A 24,194-nucleotide genomic window follows, 5' to 3' on the forward strand; every position below is an offset into this window, starting at 1 on the left:
CTGTGGACTTAAGACAAACTAAACACTGGAAGCTTCTTCCAACAAAGGACTTGTGTACACACAGTTTCAATTAAATTAGACAAATTCTCAAGAAGCGCAGAATTGGTTCAGAGATGTAAAGGATGCACTTAGGTGCCCTATACAACAGCTCAGCTTTCCCAGGTTTATTATTACTACGGCTTTCTAAGAAGTACATGCTCAGTGGAAATACACAACATTCATATTAACAACTATGATCACAAACACTGTAAGCCGCTCCTTAAAAGGGAAAAGGAGGTTTGGAAGAAAGCCTAACCCAAACCTGAACATCTGCAGCGTCTACAACGCTCATCGGATAGTTCACAGATTTAATAAATAGGCTGTTATGCTTGTTCATTTTAACCAATCATTATGCGTGATCTCCAATATCTAGAGTTGCACAAATCTTTTTTCAAAAAGTCCATATAATAAATGCGTCTAATAGTTCACTACACCTACGCCATGCCCCACTAATATTGAAGCCCCACCCCATTGTTGGACAAGGTGCCAAAGTACCTAAACTGCGCAGAACTCCCAATAATGGAAGTCTAGGTTAAAGTGAATGCCCACACGAACATTATTATTTTATTTTTAACTTAAAAGGTAAATTCTGCAATTATTTTCTTAATCTATTTTAAAGTGTACCTGTCGTTTTTTTGTTTGTTTTTTTGCAGAAATCAATAGTCCAGGCGATTTTAAGAAACTTTGTAATTGGGTTTATTAGGCAAATATGCCATTATCTGCATTCAAAAAGACTTTCCCCAGGTCCCCCCCTCCCTCCTCTCTCTCATCCACTGCTCATTATCAGAAAATCTCGACTCTTTTACATCAGTCGGGCCTTGTCTGTTCTATGGAGAGGGGAGGAGGAAGGAGGGAGATTAGTTGCCAGCAGAGAACAAAGGATTACACAGCGGGACCTGTGTGAAAGCTGGTATTCAGAGGTCAGAGAGGTCAGTGCTGACCTCAGAGGAGATAGCCCGGTGATGTAGCTGTAAATTAACTCTTTGTTGTCCTGTTTTGGTGCCTCATCTCTCTCCACCCCTCTCCATAGAAAACCATGAAGACGGGGGGAGGGCTTCAAACTGCTTCTTCATGATAAAAATGCATTTTTCAGCTAATAAACCCAATTACAAAGTTTCTTAAAATCGCCTGGACTATTGATTTCTGCAAAAAAAAAAATGTAAACTACAGTAACACTTTAATATTAGTTGGAGTTCCCAATACAGTTATACAACCAAATAATAAAATCTTGTCTGCCTGCAGCCACCATTAGGGGAGGTGCTGTGCATATTGCATACACAGTAGATTTACTAATAAAACCAAACCTCTTCCTTTGGAGATCTATTTTAGAAAAAAAAACTACACCGGGTTTTCTGAATAGGAATAAACAATATGCCTAATTTTGTATGAATAGTTGTAACAGAGTGATTTAATTTCTAATGCCGCATGACCCTACCACTCATTTTGACCCATAGCTATTATTATTTTCCTCTACTTTGGAAAAAAAAAAAAAAGCATAAAAAAAAACAAAAACAAAAAAAAACATTAATTTCCAAGCAGAGAAAAATTAAGTCCCCTGTATGCATTCTGTTGTCTATTAAAGTGAGTAAGGCTGCAGCTGTGCCTTCTTTCTGTGTAGATTTAAGTTAGCTGGACAGTAGCAGGGAAGCTAATTGTAAATCAAACACAAGTTCATGACACTCCCCGCTATTCATTAGGACGCCGACTGATAGCAGAATTGATCAAGCCTCGCTGTAGTAAATCAGCAGGTCTACCTTGACAACTCGAATCAACTGTTTTTCTTAGGAATGAGGATTATAACCGTTGTGTTATTTACAATGCCTCAATGAATGAGCTGTTGATTTTGTCGCCGCTACTATTTACCGTCTTCTTATAGAAACATGTATTTTTTATTTTTATTTTTTTAATCCAAATTAGGCAAATTGTATTTGAGAATCCTATTTTAATCTACAATTTTAGCTTCTTTCAATTTTCCGTATAATAAAGGTTACTTTTTACATATCTCATCCCGGCAGCAAATCCCTTATGTAATAGGTAATTCGCTTTCAGTGTCGGCTTTTGTTCTTAATTAACATAGGTGGTAACAGTATCATGGGTGAGTAAGTCTCTTCTAATGCCAGAGGGCTAAGTTTATTAACCTGGGATTTCAGGCAAGGTTTTGGAGTGCTTTTAACCCTTCATCCAAATCCACCAGTTGATATAAATTTACAAGCACATTTGAATACTTTGTGGAATCACGAAATGGACGGAAACTACTCTATAAGGTGAAATTAAAAAGTTGAAGAATAGCACAATTATTGCATTTTACTTCAGCATTATAGGGGCACTTACAATGATACAATGACTAAATGATGATGGTTCATGTAGGAATTATTCTATCATCTGGAAGCATCTTATAGAAATAGCAGAGACCTGTTTAGCATTTTCATATAAACCCATATTCAGTAGGTGTCAAGTGTAAACAGTTGCAGGAAACTAACTTAGTGCGGTACGTTCTATGTTCAGTCTCTTTCCAAATATCTGTCTAAGGGTACAAACACACACACCGTATACGCAGCAGATCTGCAGCAGATTTGATGCTGTGTTCAGTTATTTAGATCTAATCTGCTGCGTATCGCAGCAGAAAATAAGCTGTGTGTACAGTGTGTGTGTTTGTACCCTTAGGGTGCGTTCACACATACAGGATCTGCAGAAGTATATAGACTGTATGTGCCTTCTATATTACATACTACTTAGCAAGACTAAGGTCATTTTTGGATTCAGCACACCTGTAATGCCCTAAATTTGCTTAAAAGGCATTCTTAACTACAACTATTTTTATGGGGCTTCCCCATTTAATCAGTGTGTGTTATTAAAGTGTCACTGTCGTTTAATTTTTTTATTTGCAGAAATCATTAGTACAGGCAATTGTAAGAAACTTTGTAATTGGTTTTTATTAGCCGAAAAAATGCATTTTTATAATGAAAAAGCAGTTTTAGGGTGCGTTCACACCTACAGGATCTGCAGCTGATTTTCTGCAGCAGATTTCAGTTAAATAACTGAAATCTGCTGCAGAAAATCAGCTGCAGATCCTGTAGGTGTGAACGCACCATTAAGCTCTCCCCCCTGTCTTCATGGTTCTCTTATGGAGAGGAGAGGGGCTAAGGGAGATGAGGCACCAAAACAGGACAGCAAAGAGTTAATTTACAGCTACATCACCGGGCTATCTCCTCTGAAGTCAGCACTGACCTCTCTGACCTCTGAATACCGGCTTTCACACATGTCCCACTGTGTAATCCTTTGTTCTCTGCTCTCCGCTGGTGACTAATCTGCCTTCTCCCCCCCCCCTTCCCTCTCCATAGGTTAAAAAGGGCTTGACTGATGTAAAAGAGTCGTGATTTCCTGATAATGAGCAGTGGATGAGAGAGAGGAGTGTGGGGGGGGGACCTGGGGAAAGTCTTTTTAAATGAATATAATGACATATTTGCCTAATAAACCCAATTACAAAGTGTCTTAAAATCGCCTGTACTATTGATTTCTGCTAAAAAAAACAAAACAGAAAAAAAAAATGACAGTGACACTTTAAGACCTCCTGTCATTCCCATCTTTCAGATCGATTGGTAACATTATGAAGTAGTGTGGGCTGAGTACATAAGGCTGCTGTAGAATAAATATTGCCAGACCTGATCAATCTACTCGAAGCCTTGGGCAGAAATCCCATTGTATCATTATGTGTTCCATGGAGCTGCAGAATATGAGGCCCCTACGCTACTGGAAATTCATACAGGACCATACAAAGTTGGTCTTTCTACTGAATTCTATATTAAAGGGGTACTCCAGCGTATCAACTGATACCAGAAAGTGACAGAGATTTGTAATTTACTTCTATTAAAAAAATACACAGTGCTCTCTGCTGCCACCTCTGTCCATGTCAGGAACTGGCCAGAGAAGTAGCTAATAGAAAACCTCTTCTGCTCTGGACAGTTCCTGTCAAGGACAGAGTAGGCAGCAGAAAGCCACTGTGTCAGACTGGAAATATACCACTTCCTGCAGGATACCCAGCAGCTGTACTGGAAGACTAGAGATTTTTAATAGAAGTATATTACGAATCTATATAACTTTTTGACAACAGTTGATTTGAAAGAAAACATTTTTGCTGGACAACCCCTTTAATCTAACAGACAAAGAATTGTGACCTTCTCTACCAGAAACATCTGCTTATGCTTCCAGGGAGAATATCTCCAACATATAGCCCTATACTAAGTCCTTGACTATGAATAGCAAACTGATAAAATGCTCAGTCCTAGACTTACATGTCATATTCACTGCACAAAACCAACTTTCCCAACAATAATCCAGGTCTTCGTATTTTCCACCATGAACCCCTCTGTTGTACACGGTGCAGCAGCCTTCTATATTACAGCTTTGGGGGGGGGTCACAATATTGTAAAGGCTTCAGCACTGGTAATAAATTGTTCCAGTCCTTGCTATGGACATGTTTGGCTGCGGCCATTAGCATTTATTGCTCACACCTCGGATGCTTTGTGTTGCATGTATGTGTTTATCTAACTTACAAGCAATATTTTGCCTTCCGTTAATGAGGTTAATTATTGATGTGTTTGGTGATAAATCTTCCAGGTTATTTTATAACCCAGGAGTCAAGTGTTCAGAATTACACTAGATTGCCGGGAGCAATTTGACTGCATTTACTTTCCCTTGAAAGGCTGGAAAATAAGCTAATGCTGGAGGGCACAGCCAAAACCTAACCTCCCTATAAAGAAGTGCCGCTGTGTATGAGGATACAAACTTTGATTTGAAAGATTTCACTTTTTAATGATAGGTGGCTAGGTAGGGTTCATGTAACTGCAAATGTTTATGTTGTTCTGGCATAGGAGCAGGGAAATAATGTAAATGTCTGTACTTTATTAGCACTAGAGGGCTTTTCATGGGGTGGACTACAAGTCCAAGGAATGGGGACAGGAGCCATCAAAGTTGATTAAGTTCTTCCTCTTTATACACATAGCAAGATATTAAAGATAATATATATATATATATATATATATATATATATATATATACAGTAGTGGATTATAATAGGGGCATGACATTATCTATACTGATCTATGAACGCAAGGCTAGTGCTGCCATAGTTACAGTGGGGTGGGGGGGGCCCAGGCTTGGTCTATGGTAATGTTAATCCGCCCCTGTATATATATATATATATATATATATATATATATATATATATATAGAAAAATGATTGGGTTGAACGGCACTGTGCAGACTTAAAGTCAGATGGCTTCCAGCCGATGGGTGCACGTCCTTGGCAGTCGACCCCCGACTCCACAGATAATGCAGTAAAATGAAGCAGGTAGACGGCACTCCAATAAAGTAAATAAGTTCAGGTTTATTCACCCGTATACGTACAGCGACGTTTCGACTCACCAGTTGAGTCTTTCTCAAGCAAGTACAAAGTGTCATACATGTGGTATTTATACACATGTATAAGTATACATTATGTTACATAGCGATCCTAGTAAAATCCATGCACAATGGATTTCTCACTAGGATCGCTATGTAACATAATGTATACTTATGCATATATTTTTCACGTGACTGCACTAGATGAGTGTATTTATGTATATAATTTTCCATTGTTTATGTATGACATCATTGATTGAGAGACATACCCCTCTGGGCAGGGCCGTTTTAATACATTGGTGGGCCCAGTGCACAGCCCTCAAGAGTGGGCCCCCCCTCCCTTTTCGGCACATTGTATAATGTACTGAATTTGCCCCCACACTGTATCAAGAGCCCCAATACATACAGTAGTTACCTTATAACACTATTTCCACCATACAGTGATTACATATTACATAAAAACTGCACTGAACAAAACAGAAAGATATCACCAATGATACCATTACATAATACCGCCCTAACACTACAACCCTATAACAGAGTGCAGTTACATCCAGTGACTCACTGGGGGCGTCTTCTCCGATCAGAGTCTGTCACCTTTTCTTTTTCTCTCCATCCAGCCTGGGCCACCTTGAAGTCTTCTCCTGGCTGTGAATCTTCTCTCCAGAATCTGCCAGACAAATATTTTAGGCTCCAACACATACAGTAGTTAGGTCCCTTGTACCCCTATACAGTAGTTACACCCCTCTGTACCCCTACATAGTTACACCCCTCTGTGCCTCCATAGTTTTAAGGTGTCCCTGTAGTATATAGCCCCTCATGTGCTCCTCCAGTTATATACAGACCTCCTGTGCTCTCCCACAATAGTATATAGCCCCCCTGTGCTCTCCCCCAATAGTATATAGCCCCCCTGTGCTGTCCCCCATAGTATATAGCCCCCCTGTGCTCTCCCCAATATATAGCCGCCCTGTGCTCTCCCCCATAGTATATAGCCCCCCTGTGCTCTCCCCAATATATAGCCGCCCTGTGCTCTCCCCAATAGTATATAGCCCCCCTGTGCGCTCTCCCATTAGTATATAGCCCTCCTGTGCTCTCCAATAGTATATAGCCCCCGTGCTCTCCCACAATAGTATATAGCCCCCCTGTGCTCTCCCCCCAATAGTATATAGCCCCCCTGTGCTCTCCCCCCAATATTATATAGCCCCCCTGTGCTCTCCCCCCAATAGTATATAGCCCCCCTGTGCTCTCCCCAATAGTATATAGCCCCCCTGTGCTCTCCCCAATATATAGACCCCCTGTGCTCTCCCCCATAGTATATAGCCCCCTGTGCTCCCCAATAGTATATAGCTCCCCTGTGCTCCCCAATAGTATATAGACCCCTGTGCTCCCCAATAGTATATAGCTCCCCTGTGCTCCCCAATAGTATATAGCTCCCCTGTGCTCCCCCATAGTATATAGCTCCCCTGTGCTCCCCCATAGTATATAGCTCCCCTGTGCTCCCCAATAGTATATAGCTCCCCTGTGCTCCCCAATAGTATATAGCTCCCCTATGCTCCCCAATAGTATATAGCTCCCCTGTGCTCCCCAATAGTATATAGCTCCCCTGTGCTCCCCAATAGTATATAGCCCCCTGTGCTCCCAATAGTATATAGCCCCCTGTGCTCCCCCATAGTATATAGCTCCCCTTTGCTCCCCCATAGTCTATAGCTCCCCTGTGCTCCCCCATAGTATATAGCTCCCCTGTGCTCCCCCATAGTATATAGCCCCCTTTGCTCCCCCATAGTATATAGCTCCCCTGTGCTCCCCCATAGTATATAGCTCCCCTGTGCTCCCCAATAGTATATAGCCCCCTGTGCTCCCCCATAGTATATAGCCCCCTGTGCTCCCCCATAGTATATAGCCCCCTGTGCTCCCCCATAGTATATAGCTCCCCTGTGCTCCCCCATAGTATATAGCTCCCCTGTGCTCCCCCATAGTATATAGCTCCCCTGTGCTCCCCCATAGTATATAGCTCCCCTGTGCTCCCCAATAGTATATAGCTCCCCTGTGCTCCCCAATAGTATATAGCTCCCCTGTGCTCCCCAATAGTATATAGCCCCCTGTGCTCCCAATAGTATATAGCCCCCTGTGCTCCCCCATAGTATATAGCTCCCCTTTGCTCCCCCATAGTCTATAGCTCCCCTGTGCTCCCCCATAGTATATAGCTCCCCTGTGCTCCCCCATAGTATATAGCCCCCTTTGCTCCCCCATAGTATATAGCTCCCCTGTGCTCCCCCATAGTATATAGCTCCCCTGTGCTCCCCAATAGTATATAGCCCCCTGTGCTCCCCCATAGTATATAGCCCCCTGTGCTCCCCCATAGTATATAGCCCCCTGTGCTCCCCCATAGTATATAGCTCCCCTGTGCTCCCCCATAGTATATAGCTCCCCTGTGCTCCCCCATAGTATATAGCTCCCCTGTGCTCCCCCATAGTATATAGCTCCCCTGTGCTCCCCAATAGTATATAGCTCCCCTGTGCTCCCCCATAGTATAAAGCCCCCTGTGCTCCCCCATAGTATATAGCTCCCCTGTGCTCCCCAATAGTATATAGCCCCCTGTGCTCCCCTATAGTATATAGCCCCCTGTGCTCCCCCATAGTATATAGCTTCCCCATAGTATATAGCTCCCCTGTGCTTCCCCATAGTATATAGCCCCCTGTGCTCCCCCATAGTATATAGCTCCCCTGTGCTCCCCCATAGTATATAGCTCCCCTGTGCTCCCCCATAGTATATAGCCCCCTGTGCTCCCCCATAGTATATAGCTCCCCTGTGCTCCCCCATAGTATATAGCTCCCCCTCCCATATAACATTGAAAAAAACAAACACTTACTCACCTGGGTCCACGCGTTCCTCTTCTCTTCCTTCTTGTGGCCGCACTTCCTGCGGTCACAAGAGGCTGCACTCCCCTTACCCTCGCGCCGACGCTCCAGTGACGTTGGGCGCTAGAGGGAGAGTGCGGCCTCTTGTGACCGCAGGAAGTGCGGCCACAAGAGTGACTGACAGGGAGGGAGCCAATGGCTCTTTCTCTGTCAGTATCGCTGCCGCTGAAACGCCGCAGCGGCAGCAGGCGGGCGGGGGCAGCGGCGGACGGGGGGGCCCTGCAGGGGGCGCCATGGAGGGGTAAGTAGATTACCCATCCATGGCGCTCCCCCCTGACAGGCTGGTGGCCGGAGCCCTGTGTGACCGCACTGGTCGCACATAGCAACGGCCGGCCTTCTCGGGGGGGCCCCTTTAACCAGTGGGCCCGGTGCACGTGCACCATGTGCCCTCTGGTTAAAGCGGCCCTGCCTCTGGGTGTTACCTTTTGTATAAATACCACATGTATGACACTTTGTACTTGCTTGAGAAAGACTCAACTGGTGAGTCGAAATGTCGCTGTACGTATACGGGTGAATAAACCTGCACTTATTTACTTTATTGGAGTGCCGTCTACCTGCTTCATTTTACTATATATATATATATATATATATATATATATATATATATCTCCGCAGCACTCTGATACACTCAAAAGAATATGGGGTTTATTTCACCCAAAAACTTGGGTGAAATAAACAGCATATTCTTTTGAGCGTATCTGGAGTGCTGCGGTTTTCTCTTTTTATATCTACTTGGCACTATTGGTCCACTGTGCTGACTGCTTGAACTGACTTGTTTTTTATTTGAGGAGTGCTACAGAACTTTATTTTATATATATATATATATATATATATATATATATATATATATATAATTTTTTTATTTATTATTATTATTAGAATTTAAATCTGAAAGAAATAAAATAAATACTACAACAACAACAAAAAAACAATCCTCTGTACAATGGAACACCAAGGTCATCCGCTTTACACCAGGACAACATTAATGGATACGTCCATAGTTAACTATGTGCACAGCACTATGGAAAGAAAGTAACAGTAACAACTCCTATGTTTTCTTAGACAGCACCAATATATTGTGTAGTGCTCTACAGGGATTGCAATGACCTATCCTGGTTGCTGTCCCTAGTGGAGCTCACATTCATTCACATTAGAGCACCCAAGGGAAAACCCAAGCGAGCACATCAAAAACACACAGACTACGTACGTACGTTTTGAAGTTGTACCTGACTTTATGTAAACCCAAAACGCTAGTACGGCACAGTAATTGTTTATACCACTCCTCCACAGTGTTATCCTCCTACTTGTCTAGTGTAAAGGAAGCCACCAGGGGATCTGATAGCAGGCATTTCAAAAGCCCTGGTAAATTGCATGGTACATATTACTCTCTTAATAGACTGGGCAGCTGACAAAAACATCACTGAGCTAATCACAGTATAAAATGAGTTAAAGCAATGAGGAAAGCAAGGGCGTAGCTATAGGAGGTAGCAGTCCCACCCAAGGGGGCCCAAATGCCCTCTGATACATAGCCAACAAGGGGGGGAATTACGCAGGATTTACATATCTTGGGGGAGATTTATGAAAGGTACGCCCGGGAGAAGGTGCAGATTCACCCCTTCTCCCTGGAGAACGCCTTCTGTATGCCCCGCTTGCCCGATGGGTGGGCTGGCGGAGCTTGGGGGGGCGTGATTAGGTGGGGAGGAGCCATAAAACATGATCAAAATCTACACCTGCTGGTAGCAGGTGCATATTTCATACACTGGGGCAGGTTCAGGCGCCCGGCCGGATTCACTAGGAGGCGTGCGCCTTTTAGTGAACCCTGACGGGGAAAAGGGGGCGGGGCATAACACAAGACCGGCATACTTGTACGCCAGTCTTCGTAAATCCCCCCAATCCAACCAATAGTTTTATGCCAAGACAGGAAGCAACCTATGCCATTTTTTGTCCATTTTGTGCACCAGTCCGGCATCCACAGGCGGATAGAGTAACAACATTGCATGCACATCACAAACGATGCATCCTATTCCAAAGCTGCTCCCATTAGAAATTATGAAATCAGATATACTCTAGAATTTATCTAGACCATGCAAGAAAGGAAAAAAAAAAAACCTAGATCACACATATGTGATGACTACGTTGGAAGGAAAATCCTAACCGGACCATCAGCCCTACGTAAAGGTTCCTTAGAGATTGTGCAGTGGAGTCTGGGAGCTACGCTTCTCGAGAAAACACAGTATAGACAGAACTAAACAACAGAAAGGTGAACAGATTTACCTTAGTACAATGACACTTTGCCTATAAATCACAATGTAACCAATTTCTAACATCTGTTGAGAATGTTCTCTAGGAGGAAAAAATCTACATTTCCCGCTGTATAACACAATATGTGTTTCTATAATAATTTCCCGTGCAACAGTTGTTCCTAAGATCAGCTGCTGTCTAACAAACTTAATTAATGAAAAAGTCATTTCCCGGCGCTATGTGGGGCTCGAAGAGCTTCAAGTATGGCAGCTAGTGCCGAGTTAATCAAAATGCTAATGCGGGATGAATTAAAGTTGTGATTAACATTTCCCAGCTAACGCTTAAGTGAAATGATCACACCAAATGGGTTAAGCACTAATCATGTTATCCACTCCCATACAACAAAAAGGTGGGTGGCAATGACTTGCTGCTTTCATGTCTCCATCTACTTGGACGTGCATCTTAATTCAGTTGATAGAACAGTCAAAAGGCTTTAAAGTACACACAATTTATGGACGTTTTACAAAGAGAAGTATCAGATGGGGCAACATTGGTGGTGGTGGTGTAGCCAGTCAAACAAAGTAATGCTCCTTCATCCCAAGCAGAAACTGACATTATAGTAGACTGCAAGCTGCTTACTTCTCTCTGTTACTCTGGGTTCACCCATCGGTCAGTGGGGGGTGAGAGAAGAGATTTACTATAGCCTTAACTTCACAAAAATGTAACCTCTGTTCACCAACCGTAACTAATAAGCAAATTGCTTCAAGCAGGTATTAAATGAAAAGCTCAGATAAATTATATATGTTTAACAACTATTTCCATAGCTTGTCCCTCTACACGTGTGCCTTTGTCATGGGACAGACTTTTTTTTTCTTTTTTTGGGGGGGAAAATCCAAAGTATATGAATGAGGTGGGTAGTTTGTTCTCCTGCCCAAAAGCAATGGGTTACTTTCCGTGGGAGTAGGTGAATTTCCTGATTAATACTCAATATGTGGAAATATCAGAAAGGTTAACTCTGCTTTGGGTATCAAAACTTTAATTGCTGTAAATGCAAAATGCAAAACCTGGACGGGAGGAGAAGGCAATATTAGGCTATGTTCGAACATTTTTTCAGCTCAGTTTAAAATGACGGACGTAATTTTGATTCTAAAATAATGGACGTCATTTAGCAGCCTGGCCTCCCCTTAGTGCAATGACTGGTGTTTGTATATTATTTTAGTTTGGAATTACTAACTGGACTTTGGATGCGGCTTAATTGAAAAGTCCATTGAATTTAATAGTAAAAATGGAGAAAGAACGGTGACAAAAGAAAAACTGTGTGTGAAAAACTAATAAAAAACGTCCGCTGCTTGCAAAAGACGTCCATAAATGATCATGTTCATTATTTTGACATCGGCGGTAAAAACGTCCAATAGTCAATACATTGTGTGCATTAGACGTCCGTCTTTCAATTGGCTTCAATGCATTGCCATTGCAGTCAGTTAAATCGCTGCAAAAACGGACATTATTTTAAATTTCAAAATCGGCCGCCTTTTCTCCATTTCTGACGTTGTGTGAACATAGCCCTATACTGTCCCACTTGCAACTATCTAACCTAACATAATCTATTATCTCTTTTATATGTACAGTTTATTTAAAAAAAAATAAAAAACAGAATGATTAGTTTAGGACTATGTATTAGTTGGAATATCACTTAAATATCAGACTAAAAAAAAGGCATAACCACCCCCAAAACGTTATAATGGTGACATTTTTCTGACAGAGTGTGATAAGTGTACTATTTACTTGTATAGGTCCATTTCAGATACATGACTATATAAAACCTGAAAATACTATTTTTACACTTTTCGGCTTCTCAACAACTAATGATACCATTGGCATTTGGTTGATACAGCTTATGCTGCGTTTACACGGAACAATTATTTTTCGAATTTTCGCGATAATCGCATTTGAGCGATAATCGGCTTGTGTAAACACAATAAACAATCAAGCGACGAGCGAGAAATCGTTCATTTTGATCTCTCAACATGTTCTCAAATCGTTGTTGGTCGTTTGCTAAAAATTTGCAGATCGCTTTGTGTAAACAGTCTTTCACCGATTTACCCTATGTGTGAGATAGGCTTAAGCGATCTTAAAACTATCACAATAACGAATTTTCATAACGATATATCGTTCCGTCTAAACACTGATCGTTATAAAAAACACATTGTTACTTCGAAATCGTTAATCGTTCGATTGGGTGAATTATCGTTGCGTGTAAATGTACCATTACTGTTAGTTTCGGGGAATAAAATTGCTAGTCAGAACCAATATGAAGGAAGAGTGAGAAAAAAAAAAAGAAAAATTAAAAGTATTTGGCTGAAAATTATTTGGCTGGAAATTAGCACAGAGGTCGGAGGACATCCAAGTAAATTTTAGTGCACCTTGAAGCATATCTGTCACAGTGCTAAGGTTGAACCTTCTGCATGCCGATGAAGCGGACGCTGGAAGTTCAGGTTGTTGTGAAAACATCCTGTGCCCCGATGAGTTTTATGCATGAGCCTATTCTAAGTCATTAGGGCTTCATTTACCGAACTCACTAGAGTATGGAACGCTTCCACATCAACCGTGCAAGTGCAAAGAAGGGAGGAGAGGGGGCGCTGCAACTCAGCCAGCCACACTGGCTGTTCAGGTGAGTTAAATATAGGGGGGCTGCAGCTCCCTATCTAAAAGTCACATTTTAACATGTGCTACGGACAAAAACAACAGATCCCAGCACAAAAAATAATTAATCCTCATACATCCCCATAGCTGGAAAAAAAATAATGGGTCAGATTGGAATAATTTTAATTAAATTAATTTTTAGAAGTAAAATAAATAAAAAAAACTAATATAAATTGGGTATCATTGTGATGGTACTGATACAGCTAGTATGTCATGTTTTACCATAAAATGCACTGCATAAAAGCAAAAGCCTCCAGAAATAAATTTCCCCTCACAAATATTTTTTTTCCTGTTTCACTGTACATTTTGTGGTAAAATGCAAAGTGTCACCACAAAGTACAATCGGTTCTTTTCCTGGCTTCTAGAAAGCAAGGAGGAAAAAATAAAAAATGCAAAAAGAAAATCAAGTGCGTCCTTAGGGGCTTTTAAAGGGGATCTGTCACTAGGTTTATTCCGCCTTAAATGAGGGAAGCATAAACTAGTGATATAAATGCTGGACAGATCAGTGTATTACTTACATCATTCTATTCAGCCGTTCTCCTAATATGCAGGAGAATAGGATTCTTGCCTCACCCCTCCCCCCGCAGCTCCTGATTGACAGTTGACTGCCTATACACAGAATAGATAGATAACTGCAGATCAGCAGCTGGTGGTCGAAGTTTTCTTCTCATGAATAATGAGGACTACTGAGCTCATGCACATAATGGAGAGGACTACTTATTGCCTATGTTATTCAGGAGGATATTTCTGAATTAGCAGCACAGAACAATGTAAGTGATACATCATTCCGTTCGGCTTTTCGGTCTCTAGTTTATGCTACCATTATATAGGACAACATAAACCTACTGACAACATGTAAATGCAGGTGTCAGTTTTGACTTAGTCACCCTGCAGAACAGCCAATTTTGGCTAATAACGGTGCTCCCCAGCTACTGATAGCCACCGGGAGCTGCGCCATTTATAGTTGTGTCATGGCACGACCCGATCGGTATAGATGGAACTTTTTGATCACATATTTAATTTTATCTAAAATATATGTCACCAAAAAATGCAATTCTAGGGTTTAGCATAGTTTTTTGTTTACAATATTCACCATGCAGGATCAATCATTTTTTATTGTTATAGTTCAGTCAATTCCACAATCGGTCAAAATCTGTCAATTCTTTGAGCGGAGAGCGGAGGTAGCGGAGGGGTGTGAGCCATCCCATAGTGACACTGAGGCAGACGCGATTCCATGGTGAAAAGCTCTACCGCTGAATTCTGCCTATATTACTCAGTGTGAACATACCCTAAGGATCTGGAGCACCTGGAATCTAAGAACAGGTATTAGAAGTCTTTAAAGATAGATTTATAAAAAAACAATGGCGGCATACAGTACACTGAATAAAGACTTCTATTCCCATTGTATGAACTGCAATCCAGCTAAGAAGCAGGGAGCATTGCCCACATGGTCACCGTGTGAATCCTTCCTTGTCATTCACTGGAGGGAACCATTTTTGCTTTTTAATCAGCCATTCCTAAGGTTTTGTGCAGGTAATATCGGAATCAGGTTACAGTAGTAGGTGTGTGGGTGAGATTTTACAAATCCCATCTATCAATTATCCTTGTTATTATAACCTAGAGGAACACCTGGATTTGCATGTGGCTAACAATATTTCCTTCATTCATCATTCATACACAATGATACCGTCACCATGACAACAATGTCAACTTAGGGAGGTTTACAATTATCTTCGGCGTGCACAAATTAAATCTAGAAAAGACCCCCTACTGAGAAAACATGTGATGTTCTTAGGGGAAACACGAGTCCAGCACACCTGTGCTTCATAGTTGGCTAGTATGTTGCACCACAATATTCCAATGTAAACCACTCAATGCTGCAAACTGCGGTATAATTATTTTTATTTTCAAATCAAAATCAAAATGTAAATCCACCTGGTGCAAGAGAAGGCTTCATGTCCATTTTGCCTTGAATATTTGCACAAATGTGTGTGTATATACTGCTGTGTAACCTCATAAAGCGTACAGCTAGGCATGATCTGACTTCTGAAGGTTTACATATTTAGCTTAAAGGGGTTATCCGGCAAGGGAAAAGTTAACTTCCTGCTGTGCTGTACCCTCGCAGTCACTAATTGGCTGAGCAGGCTGTCACCGCTGAGTCTGACTAGGAAGTGGAGGCGGATCAGTCAGCAGGGGAGCAGGGAGAGGTAAGCAGAGCTTTTTTATTTTCTATATACTTGTAACAATATATAAAAACTTTTCCCTCACCTGATAACCTATTCAATTACTGCAGACTTAGATGGTGCTTGAAGGAACCTCCAAATTAATGAAATTGTACGAAATTGAAAAGTTGATGTTTTAAAGTAAGGAAAATGGGTGTAAAGGTCTCTGTGGCGAAATGACTAAGTTAAAGTATCTTCAAATCTTGTGTTTCCGGTATGTAGTAGTTAGTACCTATAAAAAAGAGGTAGCTGGGGAAGAGATGGGACTAGGATGAACTGTCCTGCTGCAAAACCTTTGGTCCTGGCATCACATGGATGTTACTGTGACATGTAACACCCATTAAACAATGTTGCAGGACAAGTGCACTTCCTCTGATAGAAGAACAACTGATAGAAGGACAACATACCCTGAAAACATAGTTCAGGAAAGGTTTGAGGGACATGACAAAAAGTTCTAGATATTGACTTGATTTCTACATTCTCCAGTTTTCTGTTCAAATTAGGCATTTTTTGAGTGTGCTGGAAAAACAATCCCACCTCACTTGCAAGATTTAAAGTGAATGTACCAGCTCCAGAAGTGAATCCCCCCCCTACAATACATTGTCGTGCCGACACACAGACCCTGGCGGTGTGATCAATTTTTCAAGACGCTGGTTCCTGCAATCAGTGCAGTTTTCTTCATGGGCATCTGCCCTCTCTAAGCACTGGAGGTTGGCCCGGCGCCCCTAGTGTAATGATAGCCCCTCCGCTCGGTCACGTCCCTCCATGCCATTCCTTTCCAGCGTACCTGTATTGTCATGGGAAACGCTCACCCCATTTAGGCTTTCTACTTCAGCTAACGGCAAGGAAACTTGCATGGTGAATTTTGATTACTATTTTTATCAGACGACTCTCCTGTTTAGGTGATAACCACCATGGAAGGCCTGATTGCCTCTGTAAAATGGTGGTATTTCCATGTTGTATTACTTTTGATATACAATTCTGACTAATAAGTAAAGCTTTGCTGATCTTCTTGTAGACTTCACTATTCTTGCATAAAAACACTGTGACATTTCTCTTCCATGTGGTGCCATTGATGACAGCTTGAACTGGCATTTTCCGCCCAAAATTAACTTTTGACATTTTGCTGCCCATGGGGATAACATGACAGGGTATTCTTGCTCTTACGCTCTCCCTTTACGCTCTGTCATCTCTGGGTCCCCGATTGAGCAATCTCGCCTCTACTTCTGAGAGAGGCTAATATAAGGGTGACAGATCGCTCACGAATACCCCTTTAAGTAACACCCTTTTATAGTAAACTGTCTGCTGGAAACCTATATAATGAATAATCAATACTCACCTGTGGTTAATTCTTTTTTATAAGATTTTTATACTCTAAACTTTAGCTTTGCTCCAAAAACTTTCAATGGAGTGTGCTGATTTTTGCCACATGGCCTTAAGTAAATTTGTTAGGAAGTTTACTTTTTTGTGTAAGGAAATTATAAATCTATTTTGCCCACGTTTGTGAGAATATCTTGCAGTATGAAAATGTTGATTCTGAAAGGAAACTAAATATTACCTTACAAATCTGTTGGAGTGTACTCATTTATGCTGAGCACTGTACATGTCCCCAGAAGAATAGATGAGTTTAGTAAAGGTGCATATACAATATACATATACAATACATTTATTACACAAAACAATTATCGTACGTACTCGACCAATAATCCTCTCGTGTAATAGAAGACAATGTTCAGACGACATGAACTATGTCGGCTGATCGTTGTCTGTCATTTGACTTTCAACATGTTGAAAGATAAACAACTAAGATAGCAACGATCTGCTGCCGTCACTCCGTGGAATAGGAGCGGCTGCAGCAGAGCGCTGCTATCTTCTATGGGCTGCCCAGACAATCTAGCGATCACCTGGACAGCCCCACGGCTCGCTCGCCGCTGACACGTGTAATAGCGTTGGCAGGGAGCGGCGAACATGGAGCAAGCGAGTGCTAACCTCGCTCATTTGCTCCTCTGCATCGCCCCGTGTAATAGGGGCTTAAAGGAGAAGTCTGGTGAAAATTTTTATGAAAGTATTGTATTGCCCTCCTAAAGTTATACCAATTATCAATATACACTTATTATGGGAAATGCTTATAAAGTCATTTTTTCCTGCGCTGACTACTGCATCAAGGCTTCACTTCCAGGATAACATGGTGATGTCACGACCCAACTCCCAGAGCTGTGCGGGCTGTGGCTGCTGGAGAGGATGATGGCAGAGGGATGCTGAGTGTCCCTCCAGTACCCTGTGCCCCTCAGTGTCCCCCTGCCATCATCTTCTCCAGCAGCCACAGCCCGCACAGTTCTGGGAGTCGGGTCGTGACATCACCATGTTATCCAGGAAGTGAAGCCTTGATGCAGTAGTAAGCGCAGGGAAAAAAGGACCATGTACATTTCCCGTAATAAGTGTATATTGGTGATTTGTACAACCTTTGGGGGACAATACAATACTTTCTTAAAAATTTCACAGGACTTCTCTTTTAAGTCTTCAGACTCTTTCACTTTTTCACATTTTGTTATATTGCAGCCTACTGGTAAAGGTAAAAACACTCAGAATTGAGGCCAAAGGGTTAAATTGCAGTTTTATCAAACCAGAGAATCTTGTTTCCCACAGTCTGAGAGTTGTTTAGGTAGTTTCTTTTTTTGCAAGCTTTAGGTTGGCTTTTTTACAACATAGCAAAATGTTAAAAAAAAGTGAACAGGTCTGAAGACCTTCTGGATACACTGTGGATCTGACAAACTGATGAAAAAACAAGCTTACCTGGCACACTCTTATGGCTTGATCCAGGACTGTTTTGGTGTCAGTGCCATAGTCAGGACAAGGTAATGCGGCCCTACTGAAATGGGCTTGCAACAGCAAATGTGCTTTGGTGTGTGCACTGTCCATAGAATGTGGGTTCACTTCAATAGGAAGATGTTTCGCTAAATCGCTGTTCATTTGGTCTTCATTGTGTCTGACTGGGAGATCTGTGTACTCTTCAGCATCCTTTAAAAACAAAAAAAAGTTTGTAACTTTCTATCAGTTAAACATGTGGTTTATACAATATATACAGAATTCTCACTGTCATGAAAAACAACAACTTTTGACACGTCACAAATGTTTTGATCTGTGAAGGTCTTACTGTTGAGACCCCAATGATCAGGAGAATGAGTGGGGGACAGCTCTTGTCACCATGCTGCACTTCCTCTCTGTCAATCATCTCCGTTTAGGCAGCCCCACAGACATATAATGGAGCTGCCTACACAGAGATAATTGTGAGCCAGATAATGAAATTTGCCACCATACACTACTGGCTTATTCTCCTGATCAGTAGGGGTCTCAGCAGCGAGGCCCTAAACAATCTCAATTTGTCCATGTGACATGTCAAAAGGTTTATTTTTATGACAGTGCTCATTGTAGGCAATGAGGGATTATATTATACAGCATCAACACAATATATGAAATAATTGCATTTAAATCTATTGCAAGCGAATCTATTTTCTGACTTATCAGAACAACAAGCTTTGTATGTAACACCAGTAAGTTTATTTTACAGTATGTTAAAAGTAGAAGTTCCATTAAAAAAAGTAAAAAAAGGGTGTGGAAACATAAGGCATACTTACCCGTCCTCGTGCACTGTAGTGCCACTCCCAACTACTGCAGTAACGTACCTGGCTTAGTAACTGCCCGCTCAGCCAATCAGTGACTGGGACGGGAAACAAGGACAACATCCATGACGTTGCAGCTGGAAGAGCTGAGTATGTGACGTACCTGGATTCCAACCGAAAATGTCAGCTGGCGGCCATCAGAGTGACCCAGGAGTGGCGCTGCAGAAGCACAGGGACGGGTAAGTATACATTGTTTATTAAGTTCTGGGACTTCCCTCTTAATTTGGACAAACACAAAAAAAAACCCCATTGCAATCTGTTTCTTTTTGCTTTTGTTCTTTTATACCGTAAGTCAAAAGAAAACAAATTCTGCTACTTGGCATAGCATCCATTTTTACCATCCAATAACAAACTCTTTTTAAACTGTAGAAAAAGTATACATTAAATGGAAACAAAAAAGCAGCATAAACTTGGTTTCACACGTACAGAATCACAGCGAAATCCACTGCGATACTCTGTCTTGTCATGGCCCGCCTAATTAACCCATCAGCTGCCAGGCTTTAACCAGCTAATACATTACCTGCCTACGCTTCCGGGTCACTGGTATCCCGCTCAGCCAGTCAGTGAGTTGTCCCGCCACAGCCGCTGATTGGCTGAGTGGGATGTCAGTGACCCGGGAGCTGATGATGATCTATTAAACAGAGTCTACTAACAGATTTGAGCATGTTAGGCTATGTTCCTACTTAGGGAACATATTGGGGGAAGACGGACGTCTTGTTATATAGACGGCCGCTATGAAAAATCACGATCATTATTAGTGGCTGTCTATGTAACGGCCTTAACCTAAGGAATAAGATAATAGGGCACTTTACTGTGATCGTAGTGTCACCTTTATTACGTCTTTCTGCTGCACTGTTATTCGGGTAAATGCAGTTTCATCAATATGCAACTAGCCTGTTTAGTGCATCGAGGACATTACTTTACCCCTATCTGCACCGATAATCCCACCCGCCTGCTCTGTAAATCTGTCAATAACCACATCTTAAAACCATGGCAAACGGAATTCCCGATGCAGTTTTAAATTCAGATTGACTGCTAAATGTGAATACACTATACAATATGTAATACTCAAACACTCCCACCACTAGAAAGACCTCGTCCAACAATACCATAATATTAGGTGACTGCTATTTTATCTTTTTATTTTTGCTAGGGTTTTATGTGATGTAAAGCATAGCCTAAAGTTCCAGAACCCTACAAGTAGCTATATAGGATCAAAATAAGCTGTAAAATCATGTACAGTGGTGCTTGGATTACGAGCATAATTCATTCCAGGACTGTGCTTGTAATCCAAATCACTCTTAAACCAAATTTTCCCATAAGAAATTATTAAAATCTAAACAATTGGTCCCCCCCAAAAAATAATTTTATATTCTAAATAACGCAATAATGTAAAACAAATTAAACAAACATTCAGAAACAGCTGAATAAATTATATTATAAATTACTGTACAGTAAAGCAATCAGCCTGTGGTGTATAATGTATAGTAAGTGCATAAGAATGAAAAAATGAGATGCAGATCCCCATAATGCAGAAAGCAATTTGGAAGGGGGGTGTGTTCAGCATGGACCAATCAGGAAGTGAGAGTCACAAGCTGTGCAGGAGGACAGTGACAGAAACTTTTCTATACAGCAATGTGAATGACTGAGTGTAAATGCAGGCACATTATAGCAGAAGTGTGTATAGCTGAGTGTAAGTGCAGGCATATTAGAGCAGAAGTGTGTATAGCTGAGTGTGAGTGCAGGCACATTATAGCAGCAGTGTGTATAGATGAGTGTTAGTGCAGGCACATTATAGCAGCTGTGTGTATAGCTGAGTGTGAGTGCAGGAACAATATAGCAGCAGTGTGTATAGCTGAGTGTTAGTGCAGGCACATTATAGCAGCTGTGTGTATAGCTGAGTGTGAGTGCAGGAACAATATAGCAGCAGTGTGTATAGCTGAGTGCTATACACTTCCTCTCTCACCCAGAACAGGGAGCTCTTAAACCAAAGCAATGCTCTTAAACAAAGTTACAATTTTGAAAAACTGTGAGCTCTTCTTGCAAAGCACTCTTAATCCAACTGTAGTTGCTTAGTGGGATGGCTACATTATCTTTGGCTGTAGAGAAGATGATGCTACCTGGAGGGCCATATAGCTACACTATTGAAAGGCCACAGTCTGGAACAGGTTTTCCAAATTCATAGCCATTTATTATTCTCCTAAACGCTTGTTGAATAACCAACAATAGAGACATCAACAACGTTGTTAAGTGTCTGTGTGATTAACAATTAATTGACGATCCAAACAACAGCGTATAAAATGTCCCGCAATACGTATGACGCGAAGAATTGTAAAGTAATGCCCCACCAGTGCCACAATGTAGTGCGTGAGGTAACACATCTTTTTTTTTCTTCCTGCCAGTAATAGACACAGTTTTTCTCACACTTTATGTTAAATAATCCTCTGGGCATTAATACCTAGCAGGAGGCTTGCTAAATGAGCTGTATGACCATATGGCTGATTTTGTGTTCCCCACAGAATGACTACCTAAATGCAAAAGTTTTTTTTTTAAACACGTGTAAAAAAAAAAAATTCAGCTGTTTTTCAAGTCTTGTATAGAGGCGTATGGGAACGAGAGACATACCCGGAGCAAGCTGTGTTTTGGAAAACAAAAAACAATAGCTGATCACCCCCCCCCCCTTCTTCCGATAAAAAAGGTATGTACTGTAGGGTTTTTAGATTTGATTATATGAGTACAGTTTTTACAGTATTTTTTTTAATAAAGAAAAAAATTTCGTAAAGAACGCAGCATTTTCCTAAAAGCTTTTTCAGATAAATACAAATGTATAGACAGACACAATGCAGGAGCCAGTGCACAACATAAAAAGACAATCGCATTTTACACAAATCATTCGTTCACATCAACAGGCGCAGTCCTGTTCGGCAGAGTTAGTATTTTCACACTGAACTAAATTGTTGGATTAATTTCCTGTTTGAAACCCTTAAGTGCAAATTGTTAATTTTCTTATCTTCATGCACACGGCAATTAAAGGAAATTGAGAAAAGCAAGTGAAGCTTTGATTCAGCTTGGAGCGGAGATGAATGGAGGGCAGCAGGGTCAGCAGAGTCCATTATATTCTTATGTGAAATGCTGGTGCGACTGCCCTGTCCTTGTTTGTTTAGTGGAGGCTGGATGGACTACTAACTGCAAATCTGTTCCTTGCGATTTGACCAGGCGGCCCAGCATAAAGATGTCTCCCCACTGCAAATGTTAAATGACAGTGATTGACAATCATACGATGAAGTCTGCCTGTAACCCCCTGCTACTGTTTTCAGATTGCAGCAGAAAAGACGGAATAAAGAAACATTCTTCATAATCACATCAAATGGGCCCTGCTGTTCACTCAATATTTTTCATTTTCGTTTCCCTTTTCATTACAAACCGCAATCTGTTCTGCAAATGCCATGGACTCGACAGTAGCAACAAAAAAAAAAAGAAGAATGAATTTATCTAAACACATTCTGTCCGTGCGCTTTCTTTAAAGCGCCAATAGAATTGGACACAATTTGCTGCTTGGATATAAATAGAATATAGGTAAAAATGGCTACTCAAATCTTTACCTTAATACTAGAAATTAGATTTTAGACACAAAATAAATAGGTCAAAAATAAAGCTGCGTCATATGTCCAAAAATATTTATATCATCTTATGAAAAAAAAAATGAAATGGGGTGGGGGGGATGATTTCCTGATAAAAGTGTAAGAAATGCATGCAGATACAGGCTACACTCACACAACTAAGCACAATAGAGAAACAGCCAATCAAGGCTAAAAGACAACCAAATAATAGTATTCACAGAAAAATGCCCCTCTATAAAAAATAGCTTTAATAAATATGCATTAAAATACTAGGATATCAAAAAACAGCATAAAGTGCTCACCTACACCGCACACATATACAAAAAATAGCCATATGCCAAATATAAACAACGTTTGCCTTGATCTCAGTACAATGGCTTAGCAGAGGAGATCAATATGTATAACAAACAATGTAAACAGCAGTGGGTCACGGGAGTAGGATGCATGCCAGTGTAGGGAGCATATAACCCTTATATGCCCTACCGTGGTGCACCAAACTACCCCTGCTCGCTCAGGGAACCATCGGAGTAGAGGCCCTAATAAGGACGGCTTCCGCCCCGTACTACCCCTAGGTTTCGACCCTGCGCTTACCCTTAAGCAGCTCCCTACGCAGCGTTTCATCCATAAGGAATCGTCAGGGGAGAAGGATACAATTCGGGTAGTAGTGCCGCACACAGATGGAATAGTGCAGCAATTCTTGGCCAAACAATCTGCGTAGTGCGTCCCAGCAGTGGCTGGTGCACCTCATGGGCACTGGCGCTCCCGTCTCAGCCATACGCTGATGACTGCAACAGGTGCACCAGTGAATGCATTGAAGTAAATGGAATGAAGGACGTCCAATGTACACAATGTATAAAATGACGGACGCTGTCTGCGTGGACGACAAAATAATGATCAGGACAATTATTTTCGGACGTCTATTGCAAACAGTGGATGTTGTTTTTTAGTTGTTCACACAGTTTTCCTTTTTTCACCATCCTTTCTCTGTTTTTACTATTAAATTCAATGGCCTTTTCAATTAATGACACACCCAAAGAGCAATTGGTAACCCCAAACTAGACTAATGTACCAACAGCCGTCATTGAGAGGCAGCCAAACTGTGAAACAATGGACGTTATTTTAAATGGACTGTAAAAAAACGTTGTGTGAACATAGCCAGTAGGTCAATCAAATGCACATGACCCCACAAATAGAAGTGTAATAATGTTATTTACATAGGGGATTTCATAGTCTGTATAAGGGGTAAGGTTGGTCATCATGATGCACACATACAATATTATCTAACAGGTTATGTAGCATGCTAGTGTTGAATTATAAGGTATAAGAAAAACAATCTTACATCTTTGTTAGCATATTACCTACAGTAACTCC

The 24,194-nt window shown here is 41.3% G+C and overlaps 1 protein-coding gene across 4 annotated transcripts in view; it reads right to left on the reverse strand.

Annotated features, from left to right (window-relative positions):
- The window catches only part of ASCC3 (activating signal cointegrator 1 complex subunit 3), a 522,423-nt gene that overhangs the window by 13,102 nt on the left and 485,127 nt on the right, over positions 1 to 24,194 (reverse strand). For all 4 annotated transcript variants that reach the window (XM_069974770.1, XM_069974767.1, XM_069974768.1 and 1 more), the window contains one exon: positions 18,317 to 18,541. In XM_069974770.1, coding sequence (XP_069830871.1) covers positions 18,317 to 18,541 — 225 coding nt within the window. The remainder of the gene's footprint in view (positions 1 to 18,316; positions 18,542 to 24,194) is intronic.

The sequence above is a fragment of the Dendropsophus ebraccatus genome, chromosome 6 (genome assembly GCF_027789765.1).
Source record: "Dendropsophus ebraccatus isolate aDenEbr1 chromosome 6, aDenEbr1.pat, whole genome shotgun sequence".
NCBI lineage: Eukaryota > Metazoa > Chordata > Amphibia > Anura > Hylidae > Dendropsophus > Dendropsophus ebraccatus.